We start from the raw sequence: 21851 nt of genomic DNA, 5'->3' as shown, positions 1-21851 counted from the left end.
ACTCCAGAAGGTTTCTATGCTGCCTACATTGGGTAACACATTTTCATAAAAGGGCATATCAAATATCTGCTGCCCTTCCAACAGCTTAATAAACTTTGCTTAATGGTTATATCTGATACGTAGTACAGGATGTCGCTTATGCAGAACTCTGTGGTCATTTAATTTCTTTAAAAACCACGATATGGAGATGCTGTGCAAAGGCTTCTTATGCCTCATATCCTTTTTTCAGCCATGTATACATACAAGTATATGCATATGTTTTTTCTGCTCTTAATGTGAAAAATATTATTTTCATAAATTTAGTATATAGCCATATGTTAACAAAATTGTCAACATAATCTCAGTTGAGCGGAACTTTAAGAAAATCAGGGATTGGGGTGGGATTTTTTTATTTACTACAAATCCCATAAATCTCTATTCCGGGAGTTCTTTCTGACAGACAGATACCTGTTCCAATTCAATTCTTTATTTACAGTCCTTAGACCTATCATACAGAGAAGTGGACAACCTAGATCTACACAATCTCAGCAATATGTAAAAACATCAAACATAGACATAAAAGAAACAAACAAGTATGCAAGTATAAAACAAACAAGTATACAAGTGATGCAAAGTCCTCTGTACCAATACCAGAGTCAAAACAGTCGTGCCCTGTTTAACGATTACCCCGTATAACAACGAATCCGCTTCACGACGATGTTTTTGCAATCGCAATTGCGATCGCAAAACAATGTTTTAAATGAGGTTTTTTTGCTTTGCCAAGATCGGTTCCCTGCTTTGGGAACTGATTCTTCGCATTACCACGATCAAAACAGCTGATTGTCGAGTTTTCAAAATGGCCGTTGGGTGCTCAAAATGGCTCCCCGCTGTGTTTTTGGACGGATTCCTCGCTCTACAGGCACTGAAAATGGCTGCCCCATGGAGGATCTTTGCTGGACGGTGAGTTTTCAGCCCATTAGAACGCATTGAAGAGTTTTCAATGCATTTCAATGGCCTTTTTTATTTCGCTTTACGATGTTTTCGCTCTACAGTGATTTCGTTGGAACGAATTAATATCGTTAAGCGAGGTACTACTGTATGGGGAAATTTCTGAAACTTGAGAATCTCCAGACAGAACCCAGCTACCTTGTATGATATTGTATTATCCCTGTCCGAGAGGAGATACTCGAGTCTAGTTTGCTCTGATTGGCCAGGGATGTTTTCAATCAATGGAGTAATAATCTGAGTTCGTGCTACTGCATAATGCGGACAGCAGAAAAACATGTACTCCATGGACTCAACCTTGCCAAGGGAGCAGGAACACAGCCTCTCAGTAAGTGGGACATTCCGGTACTTCCCTTCAAGCATAGCAGAGGGGAGGGCAGCACACCTTGCCAGAGTAAAAGCTCTTCTAAACCCTTTTACTTCAAGCGATATTAGATAATTAGCAGGTTCTGTAGCATTTTTAATACAGGCCCTTGCCATAGTGTTTTGTAGACTGGAAAGATCTGATTGGTGCTCAATATCCTCAATTCTCCGCTTAACAGTTTGTTTTTTGCCTGGTTTAATCCATATAATAAAAGGGCATGGGGATGGACACCAATTTTCATCATACAGCTCCGAAGGTACGTCCCAGTTCAATTGGAAGGTATCAGTGAATATCAGAGGAAGCAGCCCTTGTGGGATAAGATAGACCTTTAATTATGTGTATATAGAGAGGATGCTAATCCAGCCTTCTACATTTAGGCATCCTGTCTCCAATCTTATCCTGGCATTCAGACACATTTGGGGACCTGTAAAATGGTTCTTAAAAATTTGGATTCTGCCCTTTCCTGAAGTGCAAAATGTGCGCTGACTGGCCCTAGGAATAATGCAGTTGGGATAATGTCTTGGCCTTATAGAGGTTTAGCACTGTTGGAACAAACACACCCCCTTGAGAGCAGTGAAATGTTACTATGCTGTTTGCTGAGCTTTCTCCTTAGTCTGCAGCGTATTCACTGTATTGAAGTCTAGAGCCCGAAGCTTGTTTGTTTGTTTGTTTGTTTGTTTATTGTCATAGTAAGTATATACACAGTATACCCATACAATGAAATTCACAGACACCCAGAGACCAGACACATGCACACACATAAAATTCCCCAAATACTCCCACCCACTAAAAAATCCCCCAACACTCCCCACCCACTAAAAGTCCCCACTAAAAATACACCACAGGCCAAGTAACACAGTCCAATTAACTATTCATTACTGGTGGTCTTTAAGCTCATTATTAAATGCAATTATAGCTCTGGGATAAAAACTATTCAGAAAACGTGTGGTCCGAGTCTTAATTGTTCTATATCTTCTGCCAGATGGCAACAGTTCAAAAAAGTTATAAGCAGGATGGGAAGAGTCTCTCAGGATGCTGTGTGACTTCCTTAGGCAGCAGGATGTGAAGATGTCATCCAGGGTTGGTAGCTGGAGCCCAATGATATTCTGGGCAATTTTAATGGTTCTCTGTAGAGCTTTTTTGTCTGCTACAGAGCTACTCCCAAACCATGCCAGAATGCCATAGGTCAGGACACTCTCAATGGTGCTACAATAGCAGAACTACCACAAGATATTTAAAGTTTTTTACCTGCTCAATACAGTTTCTGTTTATTGACCATTCTTCTTTGGTCTATGCCCAAAGGCAACTATCTTGGTTTTCTGGAAATTAATCGTTAGGGATTCATCTTCACAATAAGAGGAGGGCTTTCTCAAAGCGCTCCTCAGCCCAACAGGTATTCTAGAAAGTATTACTGTGTCCTCTGCATACAGTAATACTGGTACTGTTCTACTGGCAAGTCTTGGGGGTGAATATTGGGAGTATTTAGGCAGTTGGGTAAATCATTTATATAAAAAATAAATAATGCAGATAGGCCTAATTCAGCCTCAAAGCCTTCCAGTCAAGGCCTTTGTCCCAGGTGAGCCACATTTAGATACTGTATCTGTAAGGTAAAATAGAACTCCCAGACTGGAAAATAAGATAATCTGCAGTTTTTTTAAAAAATCCCATCCTGAGGGATCTAGAAGAAGAAGTGTGAAATTTTGGAAAGCCGACACTTCCAGTATAATTAAATTATAACATTTCTACCAATTTCACTCATGATTATACTATAGCTTGACATATATAAAAGTTAATCCTGCTTTGACAAAGTTCATGGTATTCCTCTGTAACACTGACTAAAGGAATAAAATAAAATCTCAAAGTGCAGTGGTTAAACTGCTGTAAGGTAAAGGTTCCCCTTGACATTTAGTCCAGTCGTATCCGACTCTAGGGGGTGGTGCTCATCCCCGTCTCCAAGCAGTAGAGCCAGCATTTGTCAGTAGACAGTTTCTATGGTCATGCGGCCAGCGCAACTAGACACAGAATGCCGTTGACCTTCCCACCATGGTGGTACCTATTTTATCTACTCGCATTTACATTCTTTTGAACTGCTAGGTTAACAGGAGCTGAGACAAGCGATGGAGTTCACTCCGTCATGTGGATTTGATCTTACAACTGCTGGTCTTCTGACCTTGCAGCACAGAGGCTTCTGCGGTTTAACTCGAAGCGTCACTACATCCCCTCACTGTTGTACTGCAGCCAAAAGTGTAGCCACGACCCAGGATTCAATCCCAGGTAGCCAGCTCAAGGTTGACTCAGCCTTCTATCCTTCCAAGGTCATTAAAATGAGTACCCAGCTGCTGGTGGTGGGCAATGTGTAGCCTGCATAATTAACTTGTAAACCTCTCAGATAATGCTTTAAATGCTATGGGGCTGTATATAAGCAGCATGCTTTGCTTTTTGCTTTATGTGCATATGTGCTGCTTCACAAGTTGCACAGTATACACTTCAAATGTAGGAATGTGCTTTAAAAACTATGGGGAGAATCAACAGTGAGCTCCACTGGCAGAACTATGGAATCCAGTGGAAATGTAAAAGGAGAAGTTCTCCCTCCATAGCTCCCTGGGTCACTCAAACAAGTTCTGCAGGGCTGACACATCCCATGCAGGCCGTTTTCAATAATGAAGTAGAGCACTAGGTTGGAGAGAACATCCTGCCGCATTTCAGTATAACTGTACATTTAGGCCCATATACAATATTGTCATTTGGACAAGTTGTCTCTGCATAGTTTGATCTCCTGTTACCTGAAGATGGTAAGTAGATAAGCCAGTGGTGTATTTCCAAGTTGCACACAAGTATTGTGAGGGAACTAGTAGAAACATGTCTCAAAAGAGAAGCCAGCTTTTAAAGCCTCCAGAATTTTCCCCAAGGGAGATCAAAATCCAAGCTAGAGAAAAATCCCAAACTTTTTGAAACATTCTCATTAGGAAGCTCAGCAAAGACAGAGCCAGCCAGCCTCCTTTGGTGAGGCAGTACAATCGTCTGGAAGCATCCTTAGTCTCCAAAGGATTGTTTTAGAGGTGAGCAGGTCTAGGGACCCAAATGTCATCCCCAGTAATTCTGCCTTTTACAACCCACCAAAAACACTCTCCTTTTTTGGGGAAAAAAAGAGGCCACCCCAAATCTTTCAAGGGGGATTCTTGCAATTTGAAAAAAATGGGCTGGGTTTTAGAAGGGTAACCCTCCAAGGTCCTGAGATGGGTGCATGTGGCCCTTAGCTCTTTAGCAACTGCACACTTCTGCATTAGTTATTTACTGGTGTATGTGAGGTATAATCCAGCTTTAAAGGCAACTGTACATGAGGAAAACATCCACTCACAATTAAAATTGAAATATTTATACTTCACCTCTTTTTCTTAAAGCACTTGGCATCACACAACACATTTTGAAAAAATAAAATGTGACACATATGCACAAGGTGAGAAAGACATTAGAAAAACCCAGCTGGGTTTTTACCAGATGCCTGCAGAAAAGCCTAAAAGAGAAGATGAAGGCAGCAATCATGTCCTGCTATTTTCCTCCAGCAAGTGCTGAGAGCAATTGTTCCCTGAGAACAGGCATTCAGAAGCATACTGCTTCTCATCCCGAAATAGCATATTGTTGTAATTCAATAAAAACAAAATCTAATTCCCTTTAGAGGTTATCTAAAATGGGCATAAAATCTTGTGGCAGAAATTTCTATAAATCTTTCTTCCTTTCTTCATTCATATCAGAGTGCTGCACAATCTGAAATGATATGAAATATAGGTAAAACTGAAAACAAATTAAAATGGTAACATAATTAGACTATTTTACTAGAAATGGACTACTTCAATAGCATTATCTCAGCCATTTCGTGGAACTTCTTTTGTACACACGATGGGCCATAAATTGCATGCACAGAAGTGCTGCATTGACTGAATTTCTTGACAGTCACCGAAAATTAGTCCTGTATCCAAGTAACCCCATTTTACTTGATTATTGCTTGATCTTCCTGCTTTGCTTCAGAGTCTATTAAGTGATTTCCAGACAGTCCAGCTAGAGTCTAGTCCTGGTGGGATGCACTTTTCAGTATTCATCCATTCAGCAGGGTGTGTAGTTTTTGTTCTCTATAGGTTTAGCTTCGCCTCTCCTAGTTTGATATTTAGAGCTTGAGATGCGTGCAGAAAACATTTCCTCGATTTTAGCCTTTCTGTAGGGGGTTGGTGTCCATGAAGTGGATGGGTAACTATAGGTAATGGGACAAATTCAAACACTGAACTTTTTAATATACTCCACTCAGCTTTCAGTTCCAAGTCAACAAGTGCAAATCATGTGAATATGCATATGTGAATCAGTTGTACAGCTGAGAGGATGATTCTATTACCAAAGTGAAGCATGCTGTATCAATGTTTTCAGGTCCACCTCTGATCAATTATGCTTCCTTCTTCTGTGATTATTCAACTTGATATAGATTCTGTCAATGCTGCAGTAAGAAATATATCTTACCCTCCTTACATATGATGCCAGCAAAAGTTGTTCATTTCTTTTAACATCCATACATGTTAATAATAATCATTATATGTCTTCAAGTTCATTGCAACTTATGGCAACTGCTTCCAGGGTCTTCTAGGTATAGAATACTCAGATGTGGTTTACCATTCTCCTCAAGGGCATTCTGGGACTGCCTTAATAACTGAGTGGAAAATTCCAACCACATGTTACCAGGATGAAGCATTTAACCACAAACACACCCAAGCTGGCTGAAACCAGTTCTGACCTCATCTTAAAAAGTATACCTGGCTGACGTCTGGCATGAAATGTTGGAATATTCATTTATAATTTTTCTGCACCCTTCAAGATGCCTGAATAAGTTATTTTTAATTATGACAGCTTGCAATGAATGTTTAATTTTTAGTTGTCTACTAAAGGTATCAGATCTCCTACATTTGTATTGCTTAGAGGACCACACGGCTCACACACTACCCTGTTTCCCCCAAAATAAGACCTAACGTGAAAATAAGCCCTAGTATGATTTTTCAGGATGCTCATAATATAAGCCCTACCCCCAAAATAAGCTCTAGTTAAGTGAAACCCTGCCCTCCACCATTGTGTAGCAACCAGAAGAAGATGACATGACTGTATATGAGTAAATGTAGATTGTTGTACATTAAAAAAAACATCGCCTGAAAATAAGCCCTAATGTGTTTTTTGGAGCAAAAATTAATATAAGACCCTGTCTTATTTTCAGGGAAACATGGTAGTTGTCTTTACAATATTTAAAACAATATTTTGCTAGTCAGAGAGGGAAAATGAAATGCCTCATGGTATGAAAATCTGGAAACAATAAATTCATCATGCTATAGTGAGATTTACTCACTCTTAGTACAGTTGATTCATGATAGCAGAGACTATCCATGTCATTTTTTTTGTTATGTGCCATCAAGTCAGAACTGACTTATAGCAACCCTAATAGGGCCTTCAAGATAAATGAGATATTCCACACACCCTGTGAGTATCCATGGCAGAGTGGGAACTGGAACTCAGGCTTACCGAGTCCTAGTCTCTCACTCTATCCACTACACCACACTGGGTATCCCATGTCATATTACTCATAGGTTTATCTTAGTTAAAATCTATCTCGTCAAGCACGTTTTCAAAGGGAACATTTTTGTGGCAAATATAATTATGTCATTATTGGTGAGCATTCTTTTAAAATAAAATTGTATTCAACTCCTACAGTATACTAGCTATTCTGCTCTGTGAATCTCTGCAGTTTTGCTGCACAGCTAGATGAATTTAACCAGAAATTCAAAACTTTGCAATACTTCTGACATCTTGGCTTGCTGAAATCCTGTGAGACAAACTGCCAACCATAAAGAAAAGAAATAGAGATATTAAAGCCAACAAAATATTAATCATCATCATCTATAAACATGAACTGAAATGTGTTCTCGAAGGCTTTCATGACTGGGATCCGATGGTTGTTGTGGGTTTTTCGGTCTGTCCAGAACATGGCCAAACAGCCCAAAAAATCCACAACAACCATGAATTGAAACATTCTGATAATAGTTTTTGGCAATTTGACACAACTAAAAATAGAGAAGGTATCACATATATAAAAAGGAAATGCTTTCTTCCACTTTCATCCTTCTCTCTAGTCTTCCAATTCCTACATGTTTTGTCTACTTGAAAATTGGTTTGTTGTCAATAAAACCAAAAGGTGACTTTAATTTGTATTCAAAATCCACAGACTTTAGGACGCTATTAAGAGAGCACATGTACTTTCCTTAAGAAGTATTTCTCTGCCTATCACATGCCAAGGAAACCTGTAGTCTTTCATATAAGGAAAATTCACAGGAGACACAGGAGATATGATCTAAGCGTGATGCAATGCCAAAGCCAAATCAAAGCCAAAACTTAGTATTTTTTAAAAAAATATCTTCTATCACTATAAGACACAACTTACTTATGGAAAGTTTTGTGCTACTGATGATTAATAGAACAGGTGGCAGTGAACCACTATCAGAAAAGAACAATGTTTTCAAATGTGTCTTTCTTCATAATTGAGTTTCCCCAGATGTTGACATCAGGGAAAACACACTTTTTCTTGTTGCTATAAATATTCCACCATTCATATATTTAGATTCATTCAAAGCTACAGTATTTCCAATTTACAGCTAATTCTAGATAAACTGTGATTGTTTCACTGTTTACAAGTTTGCCATCTAAGGATCTTGCATACAAGTTTGCTTGTTGGTCAGTAAAAAAAGTACCTTCACACAGCAAGACATCAAAACGTAACAAACAATTCTATCAGAAAAAGAAAAGGATTTTCCCAAGCCAAATGAGAAAGTAATTAAGAACATGTATGATTGTTTGCTTGAAACTAAAATGCAAGATTAGATGGTAAAAAATGTATGATTAGGTGAGCACAAAATATAGGACATAATATTGATATTGATCAATGGTTGCAAATGTGGAAAAATAACATAAAGCTCACAAAATCAGTAAATTTCAAGGAGAACATATATAAGATGTTTTATAGGTGGCATATGGCTCTGAAAAAATTGTCAAAGATTTATACAGAGGTGTCAAATGTTTGTTGGAAGTGTGAAGCACAAGAGGGAAGCTTTTACTATATGTGGTGGACTTGTAGATTAGCGAAACAGTACATACTGTATTCTGTTACCAAAAAATACAATACTGTGGTGCCCCGCATAACGGGCGCCCTGTTTAACGATGAATCTGCATAGCGATTACGTTTTTCCGATCACAATGCAATGTTTTTAATGGTAAAACATCGCTTTGCGATGATCGGTAAGCTGTTGCGCTTACCGATTTTCGCATAGCGATGTTTTTAGAACAGCTGATCGGCGGCTCCAAAATGGCCTCGGGTAAAAAAATGGCCGCCCGCTGTGTTTTCACGCCCATTCCTCGCTTACCAGGCAGCGAAAATGGTGGCCGTATGGAGGATTTTCACATAATGGTGAGTTTTTAGCCCATAGGAACGCATTGAACGTGTTTTAATGCATTCCTATGGGCTTTTTGTTCCATATAGTGACGAATCCACATAGCGACGATTTTTCCGGAATGGATTATCGTCGCTATGCGGGGCACCACTGTACTGCTTTGTAATGTTCCACTAACCCAAGAATTGTTTTTACTGAGCATTATACCAGATAATATAGATAAGACAAAGAACTACCTAGTTATATATATAGTCACTGCAGCCAGAATTCTTTATGCTAAGAACTGGAATAAATCAGAGATACCAAAACAAGAGGAACTCATTGAGAAGATATGGGAAGCAGCAGAAATTGATATTCTATCAGAAGTGTGGGAAGACTGTCTAATGCAAAAGGGAACTGAACGATTGGATTTATTATATAAATGGCTCGAGTCACCAGACAGCGCTTGAATAACATAGAATTAAACTAAGATGTAACTGTAAGTTGAAACCTGGAGGGCAATCAAATTGTAGAAAGGTGAAAAGTCGACTTGATATTGCAACATGAACAAACAGATTGGATGACAGGACATTTTGTGTTCTCCGTCCCCCTCTTTCCCCCCCATATGCCCCTCCACCTTTTGTACTCATTACTTTATCCCTAATTTTTAAAAACAAGTACCCACTGGGATTATTGAGTGCTTGCTCATCCAGCACGCATGTTCCCAAGAATGGTAGTACACTAGCTCTTTAATTGCCTACTACATAAGTGAATGTTACACCTTTTGCCTTCTGCTTGTGTAACAAAGCAAGAGGATTTCAGACAGTGGTTTTACTGTAACACAGATGTTTAGTGAGTAAGAGCATGCCCAGACAGGAATATTGCTCACTATTCGGATTTCTTTTAGTACTGCTTTGTTCGAATCAAATTATGGCATTAACATGTGTTTTGACTTAGAGAGATCCATCCCAACCCTTTTTGAGACTTTCCCACTCCTTTTTTTGGCACAGCACTAGGGCTGCAGTTTCTTTGGTGCAATTCAAAGTGTTCTTAATTATCCCATTCTGTAGCCCATGCAGATAGTTAGTTTGCGCCCAAAGAGAGCTGTGGGCAGTATCATCTGAGCTGACAACTTTGTGACATATTTGGTGGGTGTGGCATTGAAAGGGGTGAATTGCCAGTGAGAATTGCCAGTGATGAACACTGCTTTTCCTCGCTGAGGAAATGAAAACTCTATTTCCGCCTCATCCTACTCCCCACTTTCGACCCATTGGCTGTGCATTGAGTTGTGCCGGATAGCTCAGAGGAAGTTGAAATCAACTTTTTGAAGAAATGATGACAGTGGCAGTGCATACCAATGAACAGCTGCAGCAAACTTCTGCACCTCTTTTGTTCTTTCCAGCCAGCCCTCACCTCCCCCTCACTTGCTCACAATCTGCATAAACAAGCCTGGGAGACAGAAAGAAAGAGTGGGTGGAGGGGGGAATTGCCAAGACTTGGCTCTTTGCTTTGTTTTGCTTTTGATATGGACTAAACTTCACCAAAATAACTTTTAGTTTTGCTCCCACAGGAGACAGCCATCTGTTTTCCTTTCCATTTTGCATCTCTTGGCAACTGTGATAACTTTGAGGAATACGAGTAGCATTACAGTGCACGATCAACGCCATCCTCAGATACTATTGATGTAATTCTCATACATTCCATACTCCCAGGAAAAACTGAAGCCTGAGTGAATAAAACAGGGTATGCACTTTCCCTGTCACCCCCCCAACAACTAAAAACTCATTCTTTTTTTTTTAAAAAAAAAAACCTGAACCCCACAATATATTGGGAAAGACAATGGTTGTCTGTGCTGGGATGAATGCCCAACCCCCCCCCACACACACACACACACACGAAGCAGAAGACATTCTCTCCATTCCTCTGTCAGGAATTTTGGGGTGTGGAGATGGGTCCTAGACAAGGCAGTCTTCCAGGTCAACAGTAAAGAGACTCACAGAGATTCCTTTCCAGTAGTGTATTTACAAAATATGTACAACAGAGTTATGTACAACAGACTAAACAATACACGGACAGCACTTTGAGCAGCAACTCTCCATACAAAGCTCAATATTCCACTACAGAGTGCAGCATTTATATAGTGTGAACAACCAATCCCTGGCACATCACATGGTATCCTCTCCTAGTCACTACATCATACCCAATACACATTTTGCATATTGCATCAGCTACATGTGCTGACCTTGTAGCTGCACACCTGTTATAAAATGGATTCCTAATAGAACACTCTGGTTCATGCACTCTGGTTTCATGAACAAAGAGTAAATTCCACATTATGGACCACATTGTCCTGACATCCTCAAAAACAAAACAAAAACAGAAAAACTGTAACTGCACCAGTGGGTCCATGTCAAGATTCAAACATCTTTCTCCTGATGATCTGCAAGTTAATCAGGATCTGTGCTATCATGGGTTGGAAAAGAGAGACAACAGAGAACACCCTTCCTTTATTTTAATATACTCCTGTTTAAAATCTATTTTATATCTATATATCTATATCTATATCTATATCTATATCTATATCTATCTATCTATCTATCTATCTATCTATCTATCTATCTATCTATCTATCTATCTATCTATCTATCTATCTATCTATCTATCTATCTATCTATCTATCTATCTATATATATATATATATATATATACTGCATAGATGAAATGCTATTCCAGTAAATGAGAAACATTGGTAATATTATGTGTATCATGCTATGTAGAGGCATTGCTGTTTTGCTACATCATTTAGTTTATTCAACAAAAAAGGAAAGTCACCATGGCCCACTGAATGATGGCTGCAGGAAAAGGCAGGGAAAGAGGTAGGAAGAGAAATGACATGAAAAGGGAGTCAAACTGGAATGATCTAAAGACTTGCCTGGACCCTTCTCATAGGAGAAGAAATGTCAATCAGTGTGAACAGAAGGATTGCTCAAGTGAGAGATAAAATAGATCACACTATAGATACGAATCTATTAAGCAAAAACCAGATCGCTTCAACTTCCCCTGTCTGGACATGCTCTTAGAAACACTGATTAGTATACCACCTTGTAGTACCAAATGGACAGACTATTCCATTTTGAACCCTAACAAAGGTTGAATAAGAGAAGCCTAGAGGGCATTACTTCTTGCCTGGTAATTGTTAGAGTCACTTGGAAACTCACAGGGAGCTAAACCTATCAAGGCTTCAGATACCAATTAGTAATGTTCAGTGGAGAAATTTGCTTAGATTGGAAAGTTGCTGAGCATACATAGTTCCTATGCCGAAAAAAGGGTGCCTAAGTACAAAATGAAGTCACAGAAACAGAATCTGGAATGGAAAGCAATAAAGCCACACATCTCCATGGTCCCTAAATAACCCAAGAAAACATGGAAAAGCAAGAAAGTGAGGCCAACTATTTGCATGCACCAGGTAGTTGGTACCATTTGTCCCTAGCACCTCACAGCTTTTAGTTGAGGTACAGGAAGGCTGAACTGCCAGTCTTAGAGTCAAACATTCATAACAGCAACAGTGCCAACCTCAAATGTTATTTGAGGGGTGTAAGCACAATTACTAATACAAGTACAACAATTCATCCAGTTCAATCCTGATTAAGTTATTTAAATTTGACCCCTAAACAGTAGCATGCATAAGTAAGATACTACTAATACTTGATGATAAGAAAGGCACGGGGGAGGGAAATGACAAAAATACTGCAGTGATTAACATTGCAAAAAACTAGAATTCCAAATATATACATTAAAAATGTCAAGAAAAATACCTGGGGAGATGAAGGGCAAAATGCCACATTGATTACAGATTCAGTGTGTCCTGTCAATTTATGGGAATAGGTGCTTGAACACATCTCATATATATAAGCCTGAAAAACAAGACGAAATCAAAGTTGTAAAAGGCTACAATGGAAGAAAACCTTTTTGAGGGAAAGGCAACCCACATTCTGAGATACTTCAGCTAAAACTGTGTACAAAAGCAAAAACAAAAAATTCTAAAACTCTTTGCTATTTACATCGTACAACCAAATCAAGGGCAAATAAAGAGCAGGATCTGTGCTTTAGCTATTGATATTTATTAGATCATGCCAACCATGATGGAAAGTAGGTGGTGATTTTCCTGGCTTTCATTGTTGTTCTGATTTTGTTCTGATTTTGTTATGATTTCCTCTCAAACTGATGGCAATGGAAGAGAAAATTAACTATGCCAGGGACCAGCTCTAAGGCAGATACAACAGCTTCAAAAGACTATCAGTGGATTGAAAAGACCTAAGAGTTCCATGTCCTAGATTTCCACAGCCATATTTGAAATCACTGCCAACAATGGATTTTTGTATCACCACAAAATGGAGACCTCCAGCGTTAGACATATTCTTTCATTTAGAGGCAAAGATTTGTTCGAGGAGAATGAGGTCCACAATATTTTATGACTTATGGATCAACCTTCTAAAGATCATATGATTATTCTCCTAGTAAACTGAATGAACCCACAGTTAATTTGTCAGAGTGAAACAAATTTACAAAGTCTTTTTCATCACAATTTGGTTAAAATATTGTTATAATATAAAACTATAATAGAAAAGTGCATGAATTATAGTGTTTGTAATATTATAACCAAACTCCATATGCATTCCAAAGCTTTTTCATGTGACTTTAAATCATTAGTATTTAAATATTTTATAATTAATAATAACACATCTATGAAATTTCTTTTGATTAAATTTACGAGCAAGCCATGGTTTTCTCATAAATTTAACAAAATTATGCTTACCAGTCAATCAATCGTACATTGCAGCATAGTGTGATAACCTACAAATGGCCTTTGGAAACACACCAAGGAACTTATGGCAAATCTGCAAAGTTACTGAAATCCAGTAATAAGTTGCAACCAGAGTAGGCTCACTGAATCTGTAGAATTTACGGAAATGTTGACTCGCCAAATCTGCATCAATGGCCTACTCTAATTGTGACTCATTACTGAGTTTCAGCCATTATATCTCTGTTTTTTTTCCTCTGAAAAAAATGGCTTAAAAATACATAACTTAAAATATTTGACAGAATAGCCTAATTATTTTTCTAAGAACAGAATCTGAAAGCAAACAGAGCCATCCTTATGGCTTGATATGACTACTAACCTTCATTTAAGATTAGACTTGAGAAGAAACTGATTCTTGTTAATCTGTGATGAACATGGAATTTGGTTTAATGTCACCATACACTTAGAGACATCATGCTGCATACACAACACTGCTAATCCCTTGAGCATGATGAAGAGAACAGGAATGGACCATAGAATCACTTGACAGCAAAAGACCTGTATCTTCAGACACTGCTTACTACAAAAGTCTTTAAAGCAGGTGTCTCTATGTGATTATGAGTAAAAAAAATCACATGGTAGGAAAAAATAGCAGGAGAAGACACTGCCAGTATAAAGCTTTTCTTCCAAAGTTGTAGCAGGAGTGCACGGCCATCTCCTGATTCTCAACATTACTGTGAAATACATGGACTCTGTGCTGAGATGGTCTGTTGCCATGACTATTCTTTTGATTTATCTTGATCAATAGCTATGCTCCCCACTCTGACCGTGAAAAGCAAGATATTAATAGCCTGATTACCACAGATAACCTCTTCATCTTGTCTCAGTGTTAAATCAGAGGTAATCCAGCTGGATTAGTTGGAGGGCATATGGTAGTATAACTTCAGTAAAGATGCATAGGTCAGAGTCTGTGCATGAACTATTCTTCAAAAGTTTAAAAATGGCCCTTATGCAAATTTATTGAAGATACTTCATGAAAATAATATGGAGCTCAGCAACAAAACAGAAGCACAATCTGAGTTGGACAAGAACCTTATACATAGCCTATTCTATTTCATATTGTACCCATCCATTACACATCTTTGTTGTCCTTCAAATCAGAACACATGGAACTATGCAAATGACTGTTTTATTTAGCAAAAAAGGAAAAAAAACGAAGAAGAGAGTTTAAGGGTAACATTTTAAGAATGCTTTCTCAGCTCTGGGAAACCACAAATATTTGCATTATTATTTAATATAAGGCCAAGTCTACAGTCAACGAATCTTACTATGTTGACTTTGAGGATCAACTGCGTCAGCACATGGTATTCACTCTTCTAATTGCTACCCAATTTGCCAGTCATTCAGACAGCCAGAAAGAGTGAATGTTCAATAAAAATATATTCAGAAATAATCCTTTAAACATTAAACAACTTTCCAGTCTCATAAAAGATTCTGCAAAGGGACCACAAAGAAATGTAACTAACGAACTAAATACACTGTTAAGCAGAAGTTAACTTGGTGAGCACAGAGACCACAGCTATTTGGTTCTTAAAGTGAACACAGCAAATTGTTGATCAGATATACTTATTTCTCTCTAGGGATTGTAAGAATCACTGATTCTGAAGACTGCAGGGAGAGGCAGACTATACAGAGCAGAGACTGGCTGGCATCAGTGTCATCACTACTAGAAAAAATACAGAATTAACTCCTGTTTTTAACTTTATGTCTACACAATGATGGGAATACACATGAATCCACATTAACTGCAAAGCTTCAGAGTAAAAAATAAGTGGACAAGGGAGAGAAGTCAAGAATGATACAACATGTAAAGACTCTTAAAACACAAGATTCCTTACATGGTTTTTCATTTAAATTAGGAATAACAAGAAACATGAACATATTTTTCTGAATGAATTGTTTCGAATGAAACAGCCTGGACACCAACCATGCATATATTCATTTTATAAGAACATAACTTACGGTCTTGTGCCTCCTGGATTTCAGAAAACATCCTTAAACAATGTGCCATCAACTACCTGGAACAAACCGTAGCAGAAGAAACTGGGACTAGAGCCGGGGCCTTTCTGTTCTGCTTTCCCACTACCTACCTTCTGCAGTTTTTCTGCTCATTTCTCAGTCTGTCCATCTGCCTTTACAGTCTGCAAAGTCTATCGTATAATTTCCATTCAGTCCTACTACAATAGGATATGTATTTTATATGAATTCTAGCTACCCACATCTCAGTACTGAAAACACCACAGTGTTTAGAAAATAGACAAGTCAGGTTTTAGGGAAAGAAACATTGTAATCCAACCCTGGCTGGCATGTTGCAATGATAAAGCAAGCCTAATTTGTAGTTAGAGATTAGATGCTAATAACTAGGGGGAGGATCTCTATGACATGCCATAATTTTTCTGCAGCCTGTGCTTGAGTTTATGAGTGGGTTTGAACATGTTTATGAGTAATCTGGTGAGAAAAGCTAGTTTTCTCATAAATATGTTTGAACTTGCTTATGGGTTCAAATGTAGGTTGCAAAGAAAATGTGAACAGTCATAGAAATCCCCCCTGCTACATAACTGGCAGGCAGCAAAATATAAGAAAGGAAATTTTGACCAAATATGATAGTAGCAATGTGATTCTTTTAACAGGCACTATATTTCCAAGTATGCAAAGAGACTCCATGTTGCTATTATATTGTGGTATCTTTCAAGAAATCAAGCAGAAAATCACCCCAGTAAGATATAGAAAATCAGGTTTCATAGTGTTATATTTATTTTACTTCGCATCCAACAGCTGCAGCTGATTGAAGAAATTGGTCAGTAATAACATGCTCTGGGAAACCTTATATAAGCCACAGGCTACCAAGACAATGTGTAGTCTAAATATGGGCATGGTGGCAGCTTGAGGTGTTGATTTTTTGTCCCATGCCACTGGAATAATATATTTACTAGGTTTCTATCTTTTTGCCACAAATGTACAGACACAGTATTTTCTGTACTCACAATAATACAATTTAACAGCAACAACAAAATGCTATTACATACACATTTATCTTCAGATCCACAGGCAATGAATCGTCCACAGGGAGACAGAGAAATTCCACAAGGGTGACAGTGACAGCTATGGCCTTCAAAGCGACGCTCACACCTTCAATTAAAAAAATAGGTATAATTGTTTTTGGTTTTTTTCAAAATAACATAGAGCTTCCAGGTTGAATTATTGTTTTTGATGCGTCTTTGCACCCATCTCTTTCCACAAAGACAATGCAAATACCAAAGAAAATATATAAGAGAATGTGCATAAATAGATTACCAGGTTTTGACAACACAGTCAATTCAGGGAATGTTGTAACACTGTAACATAATATATATATATTTTAATTGTGTAACAAATGGTCACCACCAAAGACTGCATTCCTAGAATATTGGTGGCCACAAAAATAATAGTGAATATATGCTGAACCTATGGATAAATTCAGCTGGCTGGGTAGCTCAGTGGCTTGAATATCTGGCTACAGAAGCAAAAGTTGAGAGTTAATTCCCCACTGTGTGGCCTTCGGCAAATTACACACCTCCATAGTGCTCCCCAAACAGGGGAATGGTAAACCACTTCTGAGTACCCCTCTACCTAGAAAAGCTTGGAAAGAGTTGCCGGAAGTCAGAATTGACTTGACAGCAGATGATTATTATTTGATGATAGAGCCATGTGGCTGCCTCATAAAAAGTGACTGAACAAAGCATACCAATTCCACATTCAAAGTCTGGAGTAGAATTACCCACTGATTGACAGCATACACTAATGCATAAGAACCTTCCATTACAAACCCATTAGAGTTACCTTCAAGGATAAAATTCAACACTTATTCCTTTAAAATTGCAGTAGTAATGATATATACATTTCCAGATTTCCCTTTTTCCAAAAGACCTAAGATAGTTTACAAATGTTCAGTGGAGCAAAAAGGACTCTTTGCATGCATGTAATTTGAGGCCAAGAAAACCACAAATTTCTATGTTATTTTTCCATTTCCAGCTTAAATATGAGTATTTTCCCTTATTCTAATTTGCTTTCTTTTGTTGAAGGTTCCCTCAGTATATTTTCCAATCTAGTATTCAGTTTCTTATTCACAGAGACTAGTGTTAAGTCCTGTTAAACGGTGCCAGCAACAAAATTAATTAAACATATATACTGGATATTTGCTTCAACATGTCTTCAACAAAGTTTCGTATGCTATTCTCATCAAGCAAATTAGAGAAATATGAATTAGAAGGCACTAGCATAAGATGGGTAAACACTCAACTGGAAAAGTACCATTAGTAACAAGCAATTAGTGGACTGTATTCAATCTGGAAGGGGCCAGTAAGTGTTTTTCCATTTGTCATGGCCCTCAGTCCAATGTTGTACAACATAGCTAATAGATGGTTTCGATCATTCTTATTATTAAAAGGGAAGGACATTCCATAACTAAATCAGAAAGTCCCTATCATCCATCCACAGTGATGTCTCATAATGGAGGAACTCTGAACAGGGCTTTGTTCAATTACATGATCAAGAACTGGGAACTTATAGAGGTATGCACTCAAAACCTTTAGATCTTTAAAAAGTCAAAGTTGGCAGCTTAAAATTTGCCTGGAATGAAACTGGAAAACCAGTGCAGTTTTTGCAATACAGTATGTGGGTAATATTTTTCTAATACCTAAAACTGGCCCATAATTTTCCCACTGTATTTTGGATAACTGAAGCCTTGACACTATTTTTAAGGCATCCATATATTAAAGTAAAGCTGTCCTCCTTGGAGAATGCACCAGAATTAATTCGTAAAATTTTGGTAAAGGCAAAGTGATTAGCACTATCAAGTTCTCAGAGTTACCTACATTGTGTGGAGATTGTGATCTTTGATTTATGTACTGTAATTCGTTCCTGAAGATATTATATTGGATTATTATTTTTGGATCTATTTCCATTTGTAAGGCTTGTGGAACATATTTCTTGAATTGTTCAAATACTATCTCCTTTTTGTGATCTGTGGATTTTTCCTCAATGCTGCATTGTAATGTTTTATGTTTCACATTATTATTATTATTATTATTATTATTATTATTATTATTATTATTATTATTATTATTATTATTATTATTATTATTATTATTATTATTATTATTATTATTATTATTGTTGTTGTTGTTGTTGTTGTTGTTGTTGTTGTTGTTGTTGTTATTGTTATTGTTATTGTTATTGTTATTGTTATTATTAAGTTGCTTTGAAAATATCTTATTGGAGCATCATAATATAAATTAAATAACTATATTTAAGAAGAGATTTATCCAACAGTATTTTTTCCATGAATGCACAATTTTGTCATATGATTGTGAAATCTATGTCTTTAGCCATCTCAGAAACAGTCTAGACATTCTTGGTTTAAAAAGCAGTTTGATTTGCCTTAAACAGCACCTGGAGATCTGGTTAGGGCCTTTTGTGCTTACAAAGGATACCTTTAAGCTATAAAAGTAGGAGAACTATATTTTTAAATGACACACATTCAATTCTCTTTAAAGTGGTGACATGGGAAAACCAGAATGGTAGAATTTCACTCTTTCTAGCTAAGTTGAAGTTACCACAGTTCAAAGAAAAAGATTTGAAAAAGAGACTCCAGCAAATACCATTGCATTTTTACCTACCACAGTCCCACATTATATCAGCCAATGGCTTTGAGAAGCAAAGCAAAGAACAGGGTATCAAAAACCAGTAGAGAAAAGCAGAGAAGGAAGAAAAAAGGACTCTCAAGAGGAAGGACTAACAGTATGGTATATCACACCGCATCACCCTTAGTTACAGCACATCCAAATTGCTTACACAGATTTTACTTTTAACTATTTTGCCATATACTTTCTTCACTGAAACTGATGTTTTACAAAGAGACAGCAGATGAGTGATCTGTGAAAAGCTTTCGACTTTTTTCATTATTCATGAACTGCAGGTAGATCAAGTGATTTGAAAAACAAAAGGATAGGACCAAATCCAACCCTCCAAGTCTCTAATTTTATTACATTTTGACATTCGGTGGAGATAGTAAACCTATAGAGTTTGGCAAGATTGTAAGTTGTCTGAAAAACATTAGATTAAATCATTAAAAATAACAACAGCATCTGATATTAAGCTGGCCACTACTATATATTCTATAGTGTTTTGCCTTCCAAAACACTTCACTTGGATTTTATTTTAATGGTTTACAACAGTCTCTCCATATATGTACAGTATGCTATTCTTGAACTACAGCTCCAATTTGTAATCCTATATCTGCTATGTTTTTAAACTCAGACAAGACAGAATACATTTTCAAGGCTAAAAGAAAGTATTGTTTCTTAATTTCAGTTTCTATGCTCATTGATTTCAAATTGATTACACCTCAATATATTTATTTTAAAGAGACATTTTTGCAACTGAGGACCATCTTGTACTTACAAAAAAAGGGAAAGTATAATCAAGTATCAACCATTGCTCCTCAGTGAAATTATCTATATGATTCATATATCCTGTAAGATCTTAAAGATTAAAAAATATATAACTACATGAACATCCACTTCCACTCCATCAGCTACAATAAGATATCTTGCTGGGGATCCTAGCAAAGTACTAGTAGGCACCAATATATCAACGGACATGTTTTGTAGAAGCCTATCTATCCAAGAAGGTTGGGAGAGTGCTGAGCATCCTAAAGGTAATGGGGAAGACTGGGAACATTTTGCCTATGCCTTCTACCAGTGGAGGTATCTCCCCGTATTTTTTTATATAACACATGTTAGATATTTTTTGGGTTTATTTGGGTGTGGTGCCTATAAGTTTGCTTTGTTTTTGTGTGTCTCTGTGTGTGTTTTGCATGGATTAAGAGAGGGGGTTTTACTAGGGGGATGTGTTTGAACACTACCAGTTTGTCTTCTGAGGAATAGATAATCTGCTGTGTTCCTGTGGTATCAATTATGTCATTTGACATTTGGAACTGAAACACATTTCTTCCTTCTGCTCAGTTTCTCAATCATATTGTTTCTGAGATTCATCAGATTGCCTTCTATGAAATTTATTTATTTATTTAAAATACTGTTATCCTGTCTTTTTCCTTAAAAAGGACCCATGGTGGCTTACATAATTAAATAACCCCATTCATAGTAAAGTTAATAACAGTGAGTATACAAATGCTAAAAAAAAGAAGAAATGCTAAAAAGGATCAAACAAATACCACACTAAAAAAAGTAAGCAAAAGCAAAAGCAAAATACATTCAAAGCAGTAGAGTACAACAATCCATGTAAAAAACCCGTTCACACAGCCAATCACTCAGGGAGAGCGTCCGTGAAGAGAAAGATCGTCGCTTGCCTGCAAAAGACAAAAAATGGTAGGTCCAGCCTGTCGCCCAGTGGGAGGAGAAAACCGTGAATTCAATGGAGTGAGTTTCTGTTTTGGAACTCTGCCCCCACTTTTCACTTGTGTTTGGGTGAGGTTAGAAAAGAAAATAACCTGTCCAATAACTTTTGGCTTCCTGGATTTTGTGTTCTGTGACAGTCAATATCTATCATAGCAATTATTTTATAAACAGGCAAGTCTCTTTCCTGGCACCATGTTATGAGATCCCATGGCAGGCTTTCAAAATCCTAGATATGCTCACAACATCTAAAATGGTGTAGATTCTTGTTTCAGGAGAATAAATAGATTGGTCTTTATGCAAAAATCCCAACAAGATATGGCCCTAGGTTTATTTTGTAGTTTTATATCTCCAGATTCTGTACAAGTTTATATTGTAAAATGTCTAACAGAAATACAATGAAAAATAAGTGAATGTTTCAGAAGATCAGAATGTGTGCATTGTTTATTGACTGAACGTATATATGCTATCCTATCTTTAAAAAGTTTTCAGTACCTATGTCAAAGCTGACCTAATCAAGATAGGTGTAATTATATGAGTGCTGAATTAGATGAACCAGCTTCTAGTCATCTATAGAGTCTTTTAATCCCTAATTAACATGAGATCTAAAGTTGTAGTTGTTAAGAGCAAAATGATGCAGAAGTTCTGTAGCTGCAAATATCGGGTATTTCAGATAAATTAATATGCAAACTTCATCAGATAAATTCTGGAGGATATTGATGAATTACCATCAAATTAGACTTAATACAGTAGTTTTAAAGATAATATGATGACCTAGAAGTCAATTTCCAGCGAATTTG

General features: G+C 37.3%; 1 protein-coding gene across 4 annotated transcripts in view; it reads right to left on the bottom strand.

The window, feature by feature from the left end:
* The window catches only part of WDR27 (WD repeat domain 27), a 90543-nt gene that overhangs the window by 23086 nt on the left and 45606 nt on the right, over positions 1 to 21851 (bottom strand). For 3 of the 4 annotated variants that reach the window (XR_013540500.1, XM_078383172.1, XM_020801178.3), the window contains 2 exons: positions 16684 to 16786; positions 12612 to 12710 (listed from right to left, as the gene is read on the bottom strand). Coding sequence is in view for 3 of the 4 variants with exons in the window: in XM_078383172.1 (XP_078239298.1) it covers positions 12612 to 12710; positions 16684 to 16786 (202 nt within the window). In the remaining variant the exon portion in view is untranslated. Of the gene's footprint in view, positions 1 to 4681; positions 5114 to 12611; positions 12711 to 16683; positions 16787 to 21851 lie in introns of those variants that run through there. The other variant, XM_078383173.1, reaches the window with a different exon arrangement.

The sequence above is a fragment of the Pogona vitticeps genome, chromosome 1 (genome assembly GCF_051106095.1).
Source record: "Pogona vitticeps strain Pit_001003342236 chromosome 1, PviZW2.1, whole genome shotgun sequence".
Lineage (NCBI taxonomy): Eukaryota > Metazoa > Chordata > Lepidosauria > Squamata > Agamidae > Pogona > Pogona vitticeps.
Note: the sequence above shows the minus strand (reverse complement) of the source record. Positions and strands in the feature narration are given on the sequence as shown.